This window comes from Argopecten irradians, chromosome 3 (genome assembly GCF_041381155.1).
Source record: "Argopecten irradians isolate NY chromosome 3, Ai_NY, whole genome shotgun sequence".
In the NCBI taxonomy this organism is placed as follows: Eukaryota; Metazoa; Mollusca; class Bivalvia; order Pectinida; family Pectinidae; genus Argopecten; species Argopecten irradians.
Window position 1 is genome coordinate 26,804,595 of NC_091136.1, and position 18,898 is coordinate 26,823,492.

The following is an 18,898-nucleotide window of genomic DNA, read 5'->3' on the forward strand; positions in this document are numbered from 1 at the left end:
TCTCGTTACGAAATAGGGTCACTGTGACCTACTTTTTTAATATTGGTGATATCTTTTATATATACCAGGTATATTTACAGTTTTAATGCATTAAATGTCCTGAATAGAATAAGAAAAATGCCTTTGATATTTGATTAAATGGGGAAATGTAAGATTGGATTCTTCCTCTCAACAGAAAATTTTAGAGCTCTGTCTTTGACTAGTCTAACCTCCTCATAGTCTTTGAACAAACCTTTGATTTCATATACAGTACAGGGTATATATATATATATCATATCATGAACATTGAATTTTTATTGATAAGTTAAGAAAATAATATAAAAAAAAACTTTTCGGTGATGACAAAAAAAATTGTTAACGGGAAAGCGGGGCATTTCTCTTTAATATCCAGATACCGCTACTTCCTGTGACGTCATCGGCCTCGTGCACGATAAGGCATCCGCCATTTTATTTCATATTTTGTTCCTGGACAAGCAAGTCAATGTTGTTTGCAAGGTAAGATTACCTGTTTATATTTCTAATTCTTGTGATTTCATTATAGATAATTGTTTTGAACACGTATTGTTTCGTTTGATTAGCATTTGTGTCTCATGTAAGTAGTAATACGATTGGTAGGGCTACTGAAATTTTACATTGCGTTGTCGGGTTCGTCGCGTTGTCTGACGTTTTTTTGTGTGTGTGTGTGTTTGAATCAATGGATCAATGAGGACATTAGAAACGAAAGTTTAGGCGTAATGTTTTGGGTCATAGTGATAATAATATTGCATTACTGTAAATATTATGTCAAACCTCTCATGTGTGAGAAAAAATGATAAAATATCAGTTTGGTCCTCGCTGACATGAAACTTTATATTTTTTCCTGCCAGATTCTGCTAAATCAAAGGAAGCATGTCATTTCCTCAAAGACCTCCCCTGGGAATGCCTCCGATGGCTCCAGGCATGGGATATGCATTTGCAGCTCCTATGGGTAAGTGGATGATGATACCCTAATTATATAAACAATGTTTTCACATTCACGGGGGTTTGTACTTTGTAATGTGGGCTTTCAGCTAGAGTACCGGTATACAATATTCACCAAAAACGTGTACAACCTCATGGTACTGTGGCCTATACAAGGACAGTGCTAAATAAATGACTGTGTTTTGCACCTTGGAGGCTGGGACAGAACTAGAGTAATAATTAAACAATTTTTGATACTTTTCTACAAGTATGCCAAAATTGATAAAAATTCGCCAATAGATGAGATCAGGAAAAATCAAAGAAAAAATGTAAAAATACACAGAATATATAGGGAAAAATAAAAAATTATGAAGACTTTTGACATGTTACTGTATATTCCTATTATAACCTCTATCAGAAAAGGAAGTTACTATTGTTATGTTTTTTTGTTGTTGTTTTTTTTAACTTTTTTTTTAAGGTGTAAAAAAAATTTGTACAAAATCATGTTCTAAATTACAGGAATGATGCCTATGAGTATGGGTGTGATGCAGCCAACAACAGTAAGTATGATCAAAGGAATTGCTGTGCAGAGGGGACAGAGTTTCAGATTGTTCCATAGTTGTGCAAGTCCTTTTATTAAACAAGGATTAACTGCACATATATTTAGAACTAGTCAAGATAGTCCAGAGAGAAAAGCATATGATTTCATGAATTTGTAGTAATATGCAATATCAGAAAAAGGAAACAAAAGTGCAATGATGGATCAGCATAATTGTTTCATTTCTGTTTTAGGTTATGCGACCATTAGTTACTACACAGGCAAGTTTGACTCCCCAGACAATAAAGCCATCCAAGAAACAGCTTGTACCACAGGAGATTCCAAAGGTATGGTTTCAAGCATTTTAAATAGATCTGTTTCAGCAACATAAACCATTATATAGACAACGTGTTATATAAAAAGAAACATCTACAAAACCATCACTCAGTTGTCAATGATACAACTTTCTATATCAATTATAAATGATTCCACATAGCGAGTTATCATGGATACAAACTGGAGGAACATTCAATTTTAGTTACCATAGCTTTAGTCTCCGATAAGCCTTAAGGGGTAGCAGGGATATTAGTTAGTCATTGGCATACAGTTAAAGTTTATATCAGGATATCTCCCATTGGCAAACAGCACCAAAATCGTACTGAAGTGCATGAGAAAAAAACATGTTCCAAATTGTCAAAAATTTATGGATGCAAATTTTCATGGCAGTGGCTTATATATGGACATTTAACCCAATATTCTACCTTTACATTTAACGTCTTGTATTGTATCAATTTGATAATTTATTTTAAATCCATTAACATTTGTTTTCAATCATAACAATGTTGATGGTTCCTGCAGGATGATGATGAAGAGAAGCCTCCAGTTACCACAGTATTTGTTGGTAATATCAGTGACAGAGCTCCTGATGCTATGGTCAGACAGATGTTACAGGTAAGCTTACAAAACTGGTTACTCTCTTCTCTACAGTGTAGAGTGTGATCTAAACTTCACATTATCTATAATGTTTGCCATATAAAATATATTGTACGTAATGTTTTGATAGTGTGCCAACATTACTATATCATGCACATTCATAACTGGAGCTGACATTAGGATTTGTTTTAATTTGATATATATCCATAACTTCCTTTCAGAGATGTGGTAATGTGCTCAGTTGGAAACGAGTTCAAGGTGCTTCTGGAAAATTACAAGGTAAAGCATTTGAAACACTGAAATGCTAATTTCACAAAATTAATGTTAAAATTAGAATATTTTATTTTTATGTGATTTTAATACTGAAATGATAATTTCACAAAATTAATGTTAAAATTAGAATATTTTATTTTTATGTGATTTTATTCTATTTGCCAGTTTCTGACAAATTTTATTATTTAAAGATGCTTCACCGCTGACAATTGGTATTTTTTCACTATCAAAACAGGAGCAGACGATTTCATATTTTTCTTCAGTTATAAAAGTTACTTACTTTACACCATTACCACCATTGAAAAGTTTGAGCTTCTAATTTTACTTCAAGTTAAAAATATAAAAAATAATTAATTGCATCCCGAAAAAAATCTGTGGCACTATATCCTATATGGAATGAAGTACTGATTGCGCATGCACCAAAGGCAAAATAAATTATCTTATATTATTTTTTGTGTTAATTAGACATATATATACAAGATTAAACACCAATTATTGTTCTAATGATGAATGCCATTTTTGCTCTGTCGACGGTGGAGCATCTTTAATTAGTCAGAATCTCTATTGATACCTATTATTTTTACAGCATTTGGTTTTTGTGAATATGAAAACCCAGAAGCGACTCTTCGATGCATGAGGCTCCTGAATGAGTGGGAAATAACAGATAAAAAACTTGTGGTATGTATTTCAGTGGTATTGAGGTGTTTTTTTTTTGCAATATTTGTAAATTATAGTTACAAAAAAGTTAGTTTTATATTTTCAAGTGAGAAAAAAAGCTTATAAATAGTAATTTTAATGAAAAGTCACAGCATTTACTTGTACTTTATCATTATCAAGACATAATACTAGATTGACAATTATGGACTGAGATTTGATATGATTAAAAGGTTGTTTTTTTTGACTTGTCAAAATTTGTTAGCGTCTGCTAATATGATAATTATTGTAAGAATTAACAAAAAATGTCAAACTGTTACTTGTAAATTTCCATTTGGTCTTATACAATTCTTTGAGAATTCTAAATATAACGAGGCTGTTATTTTCAACATTTAAAGATCATGTTGATTCATATTTTCATGATTTATTTTATAAAGGTGAAAGTAGATGCCAAAACAAAAACATTATTAGATGAGTACAGAGTCAAGAAGAAGGCAAAGCTGAATGCAAATAAAGAAAAAGACACATCTAAAGAAAAAACTGAGACATCAGAAAATGGAGATGAGGAGAAGGAAGATGGAGAGAAAGAAAAAGAGGAGAAAGAGAGCAAATCTTCAGAGAATGGGGATAATCAAGAAGATGACCTAGATGAGTTTTCAAAGCGAGAAGATAGAGTGGCCAAAGCAGGCCTTGATGCCATCATGAGAGAATATGCCTCCGATCTAAATAAACCTGTACCTTCAGGTAGGAAGGATTCAAAAGTGTCTTTGACAGGTACATGTAAAATGTCTCATGATCATGTTTGGATTCTGTTTTTGTAATATCAGGCATTTTACATCTAGTTTGAAGCATTCATGGAAGACGTTTGAAGTAACCCTATGGCAGTGGGCCAGTACGGTGAATATACGAAAAATCAGTATTTTAAAGGGAGACTACACAAAATTTCCATGCTTTCTTTGTTATTGAACTTATGATTTGGAATCTGTCTTGAAAGATCTTTTCCTAGACTAACATGACCTGTCAAGACAGATTCTAGTATCTCAATTTTGTTGTTCTTAGAAGCATGCATTTTCCACAAGTATTAAGACAATACTGCAATTTGAAATGTGTTTATGAATTCATGTTACTAAGGTATGAAAACTTTTTAAATGGGTATCCTGCTTTTATATTCATGAATGTTATGAATAATAGCAAAGGATTTTGTAAAAGCTAAAAAAAAAAAAAAAGGAGGGGGGAGGGTGAAGGAGCAAAATACATTTTAACTGTAGTAGGTTTGTATAAGTCCTCTAAGGTTAGCACCTATTAACACATTTCTGTTTTGAGTTGTTTGCACTTCCTAATTAATTTCCAAAAATTTTGCAAACTTTGTTTATATTTTTTAGATTTTTTTTTTCATAATGGTAAAAGGACAATAATAGAAAAAAATGCAATGTTTGAGTTGTGATCTTTAATTTTTATACTTCCAAATAACAAGCATGTCTTTACCACATAGATTCTCTATCACTGATTGGTTTATTTATTTTTACGTCCTATTAACAGTATTAACTCTATCACTGAAAATGTTTGAGTGTTCTTACTGATATCTTAACATTTACATGCTGGTTTTTAGTATGAAAGGTAAGGGAAACACTATTTAATATTCTGTTGAAAATTGGAGTGTAAAATTAGGATATTTCTAGATGATTCTCAGACGTTGGAACTTGCCAGTATCGTTGATTACAATGTGGGCTGCTTCTGCTTAAATCATGACTTTATAACAAAACGCTTTTCTTTTAAATTGAGGCAAAGCATGTTATAATACTGGGTAGTAATCAGATACTGCTAGCTCTGTTTGATACTGGCTGCTTCTGTAGAAATCCTTACAATATTAGAATCAATTGTGATCTTGCTGACTATGACTTGTATTATGGAGTGACTGGAATAAAATATGACTATCAAGATTAAAGGAGTCCTAAAGATAGCCAGAAGATGAAATTCAGAATAAAATCTCTTCTACAAGTCTAATAGAAATCTGCTGCTTACTTGTAGATGTGGAGAAAGAGCAAAAGGCCGTTCAGAAGAAGAAGGAAGAAAAAGAAATAAAAGATACTGTAAGTACCATAAACTTAATATTCAAACATAACATCTAGTCATGTTGGTTCATCACTCCAACATCAAGCTTGTCTTTCTGATTGTTGTTGGTGCAGCTCTGCTGTTAGTTTCAGTAAATATGAACTTCTATCCAACACACTATTGAAAAGTGAAGTGGGATTTATTATTTAGTCGTTCTATAATGTACACATGCCATGAAATGGGGGGACAAAGTGCTACCCTTGTACAACCTGTCTCACTTTCATATTTGGAGTTGTGGCATTAATGTATAGCAGAAATTCCTGGCAACCTTATCAAATATTTAATATTATTTAATAAAATGTTTTACAGTTATTCAGGATTTACAAATTGATGATATAGTAACATATCATCTGATATCTTCCAGGACACAAACAATGTGAAGCTTTTATTCTCATTTGAGATAATTTGATTATGGTTTTCTTTACAGGGAATTGATGATATAGACATGGAGGAAGATAAACGAGAAATTATCAACAGAGAAATCAGAAGTTTCCGAGATCTACACAAGGTATGCACTGGACTCTACATAGCTTTCTTCCTTGATACTACTAGTCATGATGTTAACATGTACTTTGTTTTCCTGAATTTTGAATATTTGTCATAGAATAAAATGCATAAATCCCTCTTTTATTTTTTCTATGCCTTCAAAATGACTTCTTTACAGTCAACCTATAACCATTTCGCAAACTGCTACCGTAGGACAGTTCATATTCAGGAAAGCAAGTTCAATTTTGGTTCTATTTCAGGATTGATTGGAGGTTGCAAATTAAAAAAAAAAAAAAAAACTTATTGATACAATGTTTCAGGGTGGCTTATAAATGGGGTTTGGTTTTCATGTTTCAGATGAACATATTTTTTTTTTTAATTATTCAAAAAGATATTTCCCAATTTAACAAATGTACCAATAAGCTATAGATTATTGTTAGGCATCTAGTTAAGATATAAATTGAAAATAAAATGTCTTGTTGTTAAACTTAATGAACTTTAAAAAGTGTTTAGCATGTTCAATTAGAATAATTGTTATCATTTAGATTTAATATTTCGTGTTACATAAAGAAAAAAAACCTGTCCTGAATAACAAACTGCTGAATAACAGGCTGTATTTCATTACTCAAAAATTACTAGATTCTCTCGATGCTATGCGGCAAGCATCCGATCAACATGAATAGCAGTAAATTATTATTGTAAAGACCAGCCGGTAAGTAGCTACTTAGTTTTACATTTTATCATATGTTATCCCTGGATCCCTGGATCAAGATTTGCCCGCAGTACATCTCGTTTTGGTAAGTGTTCCTACATGACTTTAAAAGCGACTTTAAAAGTTGGGTTATTTTTGCAACCATATCAAGTTCTTGTGAGCTATTCCTAAATTCAAATTCTATTTACTTTGATTCTTTAAAATATTTATGATGAGAGATGGTTGGATACGCAGTGAAAACAAGACTTAAGAGGTTAGTGCCATTACTTTACTTTGACTAGTTCAATGCTCTATTCCTGGGGTATCAGATAAAGGTAAGTGAAATTTACTTACCTTTTTATCTTGTGTTTTGTCTGTGTCATTTTTAGCCACTAAAGCTGATAATGTGGCTCCGGTATATGTGGTAGTGGTGTCTATCAATTTTACACCACTTTATGTGGTAGTTGTGTGAGGCTGTGGTTGATTTTTTTTCTCTGTGTGTCTGACCTTGAGTTAAGAGGTTATTGTAACTTGTGAGACATGATCTAACATCGAAAGGTAAGCAGGTCACAGAAGTTCACATAGTAGTGCCCCATAACTCTTGCATTAGCCTTAGAAGTTATAGTCACTTTTTACCCACATATTAATGATAAATATTGAGTCAAAAGACCCTTTTCAATTTTGTCCCCTATGTTTGATTTTCCATATATTTTTTTCCTTTGTATTAAAATTTTACCCTTCATTTCTTATTTACTTGTAAATAGAAACTTATGACCCCTTACATAGCTTAAATTCTTTTTGAGATATTTGTGATTGGATATTACCGGTCTTCATGAAAATTTTCTTTAACAAAATTGCTTTACTGAAAATTTTTGGGTTTGAAGGGATATGGGTTGGGATGTTAATGTCGATTTTTGTGTTATCAGCAGCAACTTACACCTGTCTTGGGTGAGATACACACCAGGCCATTGAAGGGATCTAGGAGGATGGATTTCTACAATGCAGAGAAGTAAAATGTATATGTAGTGAATGGTTTGGTATCAAGCCTCTGACTGCCTGGATTAAGGAGCGGTTGACTGTGTATTTTAAGTCAGCAATCACTCTTGACATCATGGGCATGACCACTGATATTGGTGTTATTAGTTTACTTGAATCAAGTCTGAGAACTTGTGGATTACCTGCTTTGGCACATTGTGCAATATTTCAAGTCCATAAATGGTTTTATGTATATATATTCAATAAACATGTACATTATTATGTGTATATGTGTGTGAGTGTGTGTTAAATAAGTTTACTTTCTCAATTATTCCCAATAAGTGACAAATACATAGCTACTCATCTTGTCCTATACTCTACCTGAGGAAATTGATTGAGCTCTTTGGAAGTGATGGACATGAATATGTAGATATTTGAATCATATATGAAGTCATTGACAAAAGTAAACTCAATTTTATTGTTGCCGCATTAAAAACCTGGGTACTTTGAATGTTAATCTAAAAAAGGACAAGTGTTTTCAAGAGATGTGGTTAGCCATTTAGTTGATAGTCACTAGATTTGCTAGAGTGTTTTTCATCATCAAGCTAAATTAAAGTATTTTCATCACAGATACACAGCAATAGATTTTTATTGCAATATTTAGATTTCAGTTAGGAATACACTGCAAAATCCACATTATAATATATCTTCATAGTGGTATATATGGTTCAAAATTAATAATGATAAAATTTTTAACAACTACAGTAAATGTCTGAAACCTAATAGGATTTTGAAACAGATTTTCAAGAAACAATACCCGGTATGTGTTAGGATTTTACACTCGTGATTCATGTAATATATGCACAGATTTAATTTCTCTATCATCTGACATAACTATTTCATTATTCACACTTCCTGCTTACACTAAAGTATAAATCACACCCAAGTTGCATGAGTTTAAGACAGTTTCAATTTCTAGTTTTTGTGTATCAGAATCTCTGTTATCCACTGCATCTGTATAGTTGAAAAGATAGACATTTTTTTAGGGCTCTGCAAACTCAGTATGATTAATATTGTTATTTTTTTCTTTTAGATTTTTATTTTGCAGATGATGGCTTATTAAGTTAAAATGAATATGGTTTTGCTGCAGTGTCATCATTTAAGATTGTAATGTATTTTAAGTAATAGCAAAGGATAGTTTAATAAGCTATGGATTTGTTTTGTTTTACAGGGGGAAGATGAACCAGAGAAAGATCAGGAGAAGGAAAGGGAACGAGAACGTAAAATTCTGGAGGAAAAAAGAAGAAGGGAGCGAGAAAGAGCTCGGGAACGGGACAGAGAAAGGGAAAGAGAACGTGAGAGGGAACGTGAAAGAGAAAGAGAAATGGAACGGTACGAACGAGAACGGTATGAAAGATTACGAAGCCGTTCTCGTTCTCCAGCGACTCGTCGGAGAAGATCTCCTAGCAGAGACAGGTCCAGAGAAAGGTAGGCGTAAAAGTCCTGAAAATATTGGAGAATAATACAAGGATTTTGGTTATTCAGTATTTTTATTTCAATAAATCTGAAAAAATAAGTCAAATGACAACAGACTTGCAAGGTTGAGATGTTTTGATTGAGAACTTGAAATTTAAAAAAAAAATGTAAATATTTTCAATTTATTATTAATATAAATTATTTTAATTGAATGCTTTTAAATATGTAAATCAGTTTCCCAGGAAAAAGGACCTTCATTAAATAGTTGAGTTTTGTTTTATTGTAGAAAAGTTCGAGATAGAGATAGGGATAGAGATGTTGAAGAGGAGGAAGAAGCACATGAGAGAAGGAAGCTAGAAAAGAAACTACGGGAAAAAGAAGCTGCATATCAAGAGGTATCATCTCTCGTTGGATACTTAAGAACAGTGTTTCATAGCAATGCCATAGAGCATTTCTGGAACCTGAACTATTATTAGGTCAAATGATTTAAGTTATTAAACTTAGTGAAGTCTAATGTTCATTTTACAAAAGCTTTAATGAAACGTATTGGAAATTATTTTGATTAAAATTACATAGAGGAATGATATGTACAATTGTATATTCACTGTGTTAATCACAAAGTGTTAGTATCAACTGAAGAATCATCTTGCAGTAACAACAGACTTGATATTATGTAGAGTATGTATTATTCCATAATTTTGTTCAACTTGCAGAGATTGAAAAATTGGGAAGCTAGAGAAAGGAAAAAATCTAGGGAATATGAAAAAGACAGAGAAAGAGAAGAAGAACGAAAAAGTGAAGAGGTAAATTAACTGCTTGTCCATATTTATAGAAAGTTTGCCTCAATAAAATTACTGTATTCTTTTGTTTGTATCCTATTAACAATGGCAACCTTTACAATCGGGGTCATTCAAAGATTTGCCTGATTTAGAGATTGGGGGGGGGGGGGGGGGAGCTTGAGCACTTTGAGATAACATTGACCTATGGTCGTTTTCTGGCAACTGCCTTACTTAGGTATGGAACTCACAAAGGCTTGAAACTCAAAACCCAGAGATGGAGGGCTAGTGGTAATATGTTTTAACACCTTAACCACTTGGCCACCGTGACCCTTCATTTGCAATTCTAAAGAATTTCATGTTCGAAACCATTAAAGATGTTCTGTTTCTTATAAACAAAAAAACTTCAGCTTTTATGTTTTAAGTCTTTTCTTGTATCTTTTTGTGATTAGGTTTGCAGAATTTTCAAAGTGTTGATGAGTCATTATTATGGAATCATTCATGCAATGTTTTAACTTTTCAGATGCGTGAAGCTCGACGACTGAAAGAATTCCTAGAAGATTATGATGATGAAAGGGATGACCCCAAGTTTTACAAGTAAGACCACCTTCACCTTATTATTTGTTAGCTCATTAAGCATGATTTATTGTGCATCATCCACTTGCCTTCCGACTAATCCTAGACATAAGGGATCAAGATGAATTCTAATCTAAAAGAAATTGTTAAAAAAAAGGAAATATTTGAATAGCTATAGTCATAAAACGTTGAATAATTTTCATCAAATATGGCAGGAAGGTCCATCCAACCATCCAATTTTGTAATTGCTGTTTTGCAACAAAGTCTTCATAGATCTTTCTCAAAAGACACCATGTGTAAGTAATGAAATGCATTAGTTGTAAATGTGTGTAACATATGGCAGTATGGTAATCATTAAGTTTGCTTGTCTTGTTTTACAGAGGTAGTATGTTAGCAAGGAGAATGAAGGAACGTGAAAAGGAACGAGAGGCAGATGCACGAGACAGACAACGAGAAAAGGAGGAGTTGGAGGAGATCCGTAGAAAACTTATGGATGAGGGTCATCCAGATCCAGAAGCAGAGTTAGCAAAGGTATATCGTAATTATGTGGAGAATTTGGCAAATTTTGTTTAATGGTTCAATATCAAGTGTTAAAAAAAAAGCCTGACTACTCTTATTACTTAATGCAGCATTTGTCCACGTAACTTAATAACTTGGTATAAAGCATAATGTGTTTAACAGAATTATAATCTGAAGTGTGTAAACTTCGGCCTGATTTGCTTAATATTTAACTTGATATTTTTGAAGAAAATTCAAAGCATATGGAGGCAATATAGAACGAATCGTACCCGGCCTACTATACCCTTCGACTGGTTACAAAATGGTCCCTATGTTGCTAGTGGAGCAGTGCTTCCGAAAATCACTCCGGCACAATTTTCTATACATTTTTGTAGGTTTTCAATTATTTTATGCGTATAAATGCATTTACATATTATTTTTGGCCAAAACAAACATAACTACCATTCTTAATATCAACCATACACAAGATGTCAAATTTACAATTTTGAGCTACAATATTGCAGCTAGGAGGCATTAATGCTTTATATTGCAGAATCAAGTATGGTTGTTTGATGTTGTTTGTTTTGTTGTAGATTGAGAGGGAGAGAGAAGAACACCTTAAGCCCCGCCTACAGCTGTTGCCACAGCCAGCTGTTCCTAAGTCACCTGATGCCCCACCTCCACAAGAGGAGATGAGAGAAGAAGTCGAAGATGCTGAGGAGGATTACGACCAAGAGGATGATGATTCCAGAGGAGCTAAACTTCCACCAAAAATGCAGTCAACACTCCGACCTGTGGACAATGATGCGAGCTCTGTATCAGACGTGGATGATGATAGTAATATGCCATTTACAGATACTACACCTCAGCCAGTTTATGGTCCCACCAAGGAGGAAAACACAAAGATCGGCTTTAGTTCCCTCAAACTAGGTAAATTCTCTACAATGTCTGCAGACGTTCACAAGTGAATTCTGCCTTTTCTCTGACAAAAGTTCCATAAGCATATATATTTCTGTGTTTGATAATATTTCAGTTATAGCACTAACATTCATTTGTTGCTAAATGCTAAAAAATGCTGCAATGGAATTTCGCAAAAAATGTAAAAGGTTCTTTTAAGAGATCTTTAGTCTGGCAGAGATTTAGCTCTTGATTGTATCTCCGATACTCAATACATAAATGTAATGTATATATAACGTTTGATGTAGGTGCAGGTAGCCCTGTAGAAGGTGCACAACCAAAGAGAAAGAAGCTAACAGTTGGAGATGTGTTCAATCAGGATGATGATGAAGGATCAGATGGAGCCAAAAAACGCAAGCTGGTGCCACTGGATTATGATGATGACAAGTCTGATAAGAAACCCACTACAGCAGAGGAGAAGCGTGCCAGAATTAAACATCTTATTGAAAATATACCAACTGCTAAAGATGAATTATTTGCATATCCATTAGACTGGAATATTGTTGATCAGGTACATAAGGCTTTTTTTTCTTTAAAGCATACGTACATTATTGATGTAGTATATATCAATGAAGTGGTTAACAACTTTTGTTTCATCTTATTTGAATAGCATGTTTTTACTCTGGAATATTTTTTTTTTTTTTTTTTTTTTTTTGCATTGTTAGATAAAAGCAGTTATGATCTTCAGATACAAAACTATTCAGTTTTATATTTGGCAGGTATTAGAAATAACAAGTTTAAAACAAATCAAACAATATGTTCAAGTTTGTTTTATTTTAGTTTTTCGAGTCCTGTTAAGTTTCACAAAAAAATTTATGCTTGGTGTCTACTGTGGATATTGCTGTTAAACATAATTATCTTTGATTTACAGAGTTTGATGGACAAAAGAATCAAACCCTGGGTCAATAAAAAGATAATAGAATACATAGGAGAGGAAGAACCAGCTCTCACAGAGTTTATATGCCAGAAAGTTGTGGCTAGGAGCGTACCTCAGAATATACTCAATGATGTGGTTATGGTAAGTTGTCACATAATAGGTCATATAGAATTGAAAGTTTTAATTGATTTTGCCGGAGTATAATGCATAAAGTCTTATCTGGATGGATATTACAGTGTATTTTCATTCTTAATTATAATTCAACATCCTTTGAGTCAAATGTTGTCAGAATTATCAGTATGAGATGGCCATTAAATCCAATTGACAAATTTTCTATGACTGACCCCCAGGGGCCTTAGGGAAGGGGTTAAATAGGCTAAAACTTCAAAAATCTTCTGAAATTCTGGAAATGGTAGAATCAAATACTTTTCAAAGATAGAAAGGTCTTAAGGTCCTTTACAAAAATTGTGAATTATATGACCCTGGGGTCTCACATTTCCCCCTGGGGAGGGGGTCAAGTTTACTATAGTTTGTACAGGGAAAACACATTTATGAGCATTTTTTGCTCAATTTTCATTGGAGACGAGTCAAACTTGGTTAGAATTATAAGCCTGAGATGGCATTTTAACATCATATCCATATTGGTCCAGGCCGACCCCCTGGGGGCAGAGGGGCGAGGCCAAAAAGGTTTTATAGGCTAAAACTTCAAAAATATCCTTCTAAAATTCTGGAAATGGTAGAATCAAATACACTTTACAGATGGAAAGGTCTTAAAGTGTGTTTTATAAAAATTGTGAATTATATGACCCTAGGGTCTCGTGTTTCCCCCTGGGGAGGGGGTCAAGTTTACTATAATTTATATATGAAAAACACATTTATGAACGTTATTTGCTTATTTTTCATAGGAAATTAGTCACACTGGGTTAGAATTTTTTACCTGAGATAGCATTTTATCATCATATCCATATTTGTCCTGGCCGATGCCCAGGGGCCTTAGGGGCAGGGCCAAAAAAAAAAAAAATCAAATAGGCTAAAACTTCAAAAATCTTATTCTGAATTCACAAATTTGATGGAACCAGATACTCTTCATAGATTGGAAGGTCTTAAGGCCCTTTACAAAAATTGTGAATTTCATGGCCCTGGGATCTCAGATTTTCCCCGGGGAGGGGGTCAAATTTACTATAGTTTATATAGGAAAAACACATTTATGAACATTATTTGCTTCGTTTTCATAGTAAATTAGTCGACATGGGTTAGAATTATTAGCCTGAGAAAGCATTTTAACATCATATCCATATTGGTCCTGGCCGACCTTCAGGGGCCAGAGGGGCAGGACCAAAAGGGGTCAAATTGGACAACTTTTCAAAAGTCTTCTGAATTCACAGATCGATGGAACCAAATACTCTTCATAGATTGAAAGGTCTTAAGGCGCTTTACAAAATGTGTGAATTTCATGGCCCTGGGATCTCTGATTTTCCCCTGGGGAGGGAGTCAAATTTACTATAGTTTATATTGGAAAAACACATTTATGAATATTATTTGCTTAGTTTTAACAGGAAATGAGTCAAAATGGGTTAGAATTATTAGCCTGAAATAGCATTTTAACACCATATCCTTATTGGTCCTGGCTGACTCCCAGGGACCAGAGGGGCTGGGCCAAAATGGCTAAAATTTCAAAAATCTTCTGAATTCACAGGTTTGATGGAACCAAATAATCTTCATAGATTAAAAAGTGAAATTTATAAAATCATTGACACTGACTGACTTCTAGTTCGGTTTTGTTGTTTAACGTTGGCAAAGCAAATTGGAATTTTAAGCTTAAGGTTTTGTAGCATAATAAACAAACTATCAAAATTTAAAAAAAAAAGTTCTAATACGAAGGTTCAGCTTTAAAGTTTATTCTAATATGTAAATACTTTTTACAGATTTGAACCAACTTTGCAATTCTCTTTCTGTATCAGCACTGAGGTGACCGTCAAGACCTCTTGGGCCTCTTGTTTAAATCACTTTACAAATATCTGTTGCAGGTCTTGGATGAAGAAGCAGAAGTGTTTGTGGTGAAAATGTGGAGACTTTTGGTGTACGAAACTGAAGCTAAAAAGCTTGGACTTGTTAAATGATGAAATAATTTGTTAATGTTTGATAAATCCTGTCGTACAGCCAAGTTAGGCTAGTAAGTGCTCAACATGTGCCAAACGTACATGGACAGATTTGGACATGACCTAAACAGCGAAGGACACGTGTTCATATAGATTACTAATTGAGGAGTACCCTTACTAATCCACAAGATGAAATACTGATGCATGTAAATGTAAAACCAAAGAGAACTCATTCTTGAGCATTCATATCTATCTATCTGGTTTGTGAGGTCATAAGATGACTTTTTGGTATATCCTGGTGTAATGGATTTCTTTTAAATCGATGATATTCTGTAATAGGTCAATTGAATATGTTATTTGATTTACAGTCTGTGACCTGTTGATTAGTTTCTGTGATAGAGAGTTAATCTTGCTAAGATTTTTTTTACCCTAAAGTTCAAATTACGATGTTCCAAACGTAGTTGCAACTTGGTCTATGTATATTTGTTTATGAATGTAAAAGTGATATGTACTAGCCCTGTGCATATACAATTATACATTCATCTTGAGAAGATAGGTTATTATGGAAAGATGAATGTTGATGCGAGATGCAGCCAGCATATTATGGAAAGATGAATGTTGATGCGAGATGCAGACAGCAACTGACCTGTAAACTATCAAATGAAGCATCAACCTTTATGATTATATATTCATTCCTTTTGATCATGTCTGATTTAAAGATATGTTGCCCTCGATTTCTATTTGAATTGAATCACAAGATGCTGTAGGTAATGAAACAGCATGTTACATGTAGTTAGAGAGGGTATTGATACATTAAATAGAACACTATTCAGACCTTTACTGTTTGAAATTATGACCATGGTTAGTACCTGACCAACATGAAAAAAGTCCCGAGAGATTTGACCCGTTACATTACCTACAGCTGTTATTAAGGCAGCTTAGGGATCAACATTATTCATTACTTTTAAACATGATCGTGGTAGTTATTTTATGTCTTAATTTCACAATGGCCTTTTTGGGCACGAGAGGTAAAATTTCATAATTGTTAAATGTGTGTTAATGTGATGCCTGGCATGTGAATGTGTGAGGAAAATGATAATGAATAGATGAGAGACATTGTAAGATTATTAAGGTTTTTATTTTCTGAATGAAAATGTAAATTATTCCTGGTTTGATACTGAGGATACATGTGGAAGTTGTTGTAGCCAGTATCTGGTTTGTGTGATATTTGGTTTAGATAGATGTATAAGAGAGAGCGAGGATTATGACAGATACACACCTTAATAAAACTGTTGACAGTGCTCAGTTCTTTTACTTTTCTTTTGTTGAAAACACGATGCAACCAACTGATTTTCGTGTGCAGTTTGATTTTTAGGATTTCACATAAGATTAGAAATGTCGGGAAATAAATCATAAAGATTTATTTCAAAGAAAAGTAAGATTTTACCGTAAATTGCAAATTCGAATGACAGTAATAGTGGTTGCGCATGAAAACAATACATTTAATCACCGTGAAAAAGGGTTCTCGTTTAAAGAAGATTGTTAGTAATGCAGAACAACAGAAATGCAGTAGAAACATTTGTTTGTGAGAAATTGACATTTATAATGCTTCAGAAACCATTAAAATTCCATATCCGTAGTTCTAGCTTTTAGGGCCGATAGAAGTTCCTGTACTAATGCCGTCGTTTCTTCAAAGTGTTCTGAAATGAAGCAGATTTTTTTTTCATAAACTTAAAAATTGCAGTACTGTTGTTGCCAACCAAGTGTAATTATTAGACGTATGTACCAAATCGTAGAAATATTTCCATTTGCATTTTGGTGCGAATATCAGTTAGAAGTTTAGAAGCCTATGTAATAGCAAAGTCACCGTACATTTGTCTGACACCATGGTTAGCTGTTACGGAGAGTTTATTAGTTCTGTTTGCACTTACAGTTATTGAGTGTGCAGTATCGCACAACTGGGATAATCTTTGACTGGCAGGCTATGCCAATTGCTGTTGAGGTGTGCTTTAATTAGAAGCAACAATGGAAGAAGTAGGTTTAGATAGGGATACAGGTGACCTAACCTACCTGTATGGAGGTTGAATATCGGTGACTTTGAAGGCTTGGCATTACTTCCCTCCTCTATGGAACCATAACTGTCGGGAACACCTGGTTAAAAGAACTCTGATAAATCAATTTAGTTTAGCTTGTTGCCATTCTTTGAAGGTTCATGGACCTCTTTATTAATGCAGCCGTGTTTCACGCTACTGACCACGATTTTCAATCACCACCTTTTTTAAAATCAAACTTGACATTACTTTTTGAGTCAATCCAAGTTAATACCAGGCTACACTTTAATGCACGTTCATGCTGAAAGCCAACCAGTTTTGATGTAAGTGACCAAAAGGCAAAATCGAAACTTGGGTTAAGCGCTTTTTAAACATACAATTACCGGTATGCTACTAAACGTTAATGCTTTTTATTTCAGGCATTGCGACAGAATTGTTTTACTACATTTAGAAAATTATTGTGTTTAATCTCTAATGACTTTGTATCTGCCCTAATCGATCTTACCCGGCCAACTTTTACTCCACGTTCCTTTCCATGATGTTTTACCAGCATCTCCATCAGTCGAGTCCTTGCCATTTACATGTGAAGTTTCTAATCGATATCAAAAAGCATGTTATCAGAATTTTCTTAGTTATTTGCTTCACAGCATTGTGTACAAATAAAAGCGACAGATAATGCATATATCAAATTCTGGATTAATGTATCGCGTAACAAATTTACAATAATTCAGCCATTAAAAGTAAAAGAAGATATGAAGCTTGTCTGCCGACCAGGAATTTATCTTCTCTCTTACCTTTCTTAGGAAAAAAGTCAACTTAGAATTTAATATTTCACGATCAGCGTTTTGATCCTGTAATCATTGAAAATGTTTGTCCTATTCGGTAGTCGATTACGCCTTGTGATTTTAAATATTCAGAACTCTAATACAACATACAGCTTTATTCAACAAGAATGACAACTCCAAACCTAGTCTTGTATCTTGTGCGGAATGGACTGACATTCAGGGAGTGTTCGATATTTAAACTGAAGAATGTGATATCAAGATAACTATTAAACATACAGTTTTGCAACAAAAATGATTTACACACCAAGGACAGATTTACTCACCTAATTTCTGTTTACTTGGCCATTCTCCCTTCCATTGCCCTGCCCAGTTTGTGTTGACTGTCCCGTTACTCTCCGATTTCATTGTATGGTGTTCGCCTGAATCGAAATATATCTACTTTTGTTAATATCCATATTCATTTTGCGATTAGTACACTATATTCCCATTGCAATGGTAAAATAACTATATTTTTTTCAATTTTTAGATTTTTAATTTAGGTTTTCGTGAATGATAGCATTTTATCCGCTTATGGCTTTAAACATTTTTTGATAATAAATAACACACCCGGTATTTCGAGACGAAATTGGATTTCATAACTTTAAGAAAGACTTACAAGACTGACTAAACCTTGGTATAATACGTTCATATTATCAAAAAAACCTGTTTACATTAAATCACAAAGAGACATGAACATGATTTAATCACACTTTGATACAGCACATACCTGACATAGCATTGGTATCGAACGAACCAGTAAACTTGACATTTGCTTGCCCTTTATTCCAGCATGCTACAGGTCAAATATGAGTACCTCTGGACCTTTTGGTTAGTTAGATGATTTCGTTCAAAGATTTTAGCCTATTTGACCCCTGTGACCTTGAAAGTAGGTCAAGGTCATTTATTTTCACAAATTTTGGTAGCCCTTCATCCTAGCATGCTACAGGCCAAATATGAGTACCCTGGACCTTTCGGTTGGTTTGAAGAAGTCATTCAAAGATTTTAGCCTATTTGACCCCTGTGACCTTGAAAGTTTGTCAAGGTCATTTATTTTCACAACTTTTGTAGCCCTTCATCCCAGCATGCTACAGGCCAAATATGAGTACCCTGGACCTTTTGGTTAATTAAAAGAAGTCGTTCAAAGATTTTAGCCTATTTGACTC

General features: G+C 33.7%; 2 protein-coding genes across 3 annotated transcripts; one reads left to right on the top strand and one right to left on the bottom strand.

The window, feature by feature from the left end:
• Positions 1–399: 399 nt before the first annotated feature.
• On the top strand, positions 400–16,161 carry LOC138318031 (RNA-binding protein 25-like). 2 transcript variants are annotated; one of them, XM_069260065.1, is made up of 19 exons: positions 400–495; positions 867–967; positions 1,459–1,499; positions 1,732–1,824; positions 2,336–2,428; positions 2,632–2,689; positions 3,270–3,361; positions 3,775–4,111; positions 5,366–5,427; positions 5,877–5,957; positions 8,833–9,089; positions 9,364–9,472; positions 9,791–9,880; positions 10,377–10,450; positions 10,810–10,960; positions 11,521–11,857; positions 12,133–12,395; positions 12,756–12,902; positions 14,789–16,161. In XM_069260065.1, the coding sequence occupies exons 2-19, from the start codon at positions 889–891 to the stop codon at positions 14,879–14,881; spliced, it is 2,457 nt and encodes an 818-aa protein (XP_069116166.1). In that variant the 5' UTR covers positions 400–495; positions 867–888; the 3' UTR covers positions 14,882–16,161. The 2 variants fall into 2 exon arrangements, with proteins under 2 accessions (XP_069116166.1, XP_069116167.1); XM_069260066.1 differs by having other exon boundaries at positions 3,775–4,081.
• Positions 16,162–16,265: 104 nt separating this feature from the next.
• Positions 16,266–18,514, bottom strand: LOC138318032 (uncharacterized). Its single transcript, XM_069260067.1, has 5 exons — positions 18,463–18,514; positions 18,020–18,115; positions 17,417–17,503; positions 16,931–17,011; positions 16,266–16,560 (listed from the first exon to the last, which is right to left on the bottom strand). The coding sequence occupies exons 1-5, from the start codon at positions 18,467–18,469 to the stop codon at positions 16,481–16,483; spliced, it is 351 nt and encodes a 116-aa protein (XP_069116168.1). The 5' UTR covers positions 18,470–18,514; the 3' UTR covers positions 16,266–16,480.
• Between the last annotated feature and the right edge of the window lie 384 nt (positions 18,515–18,898).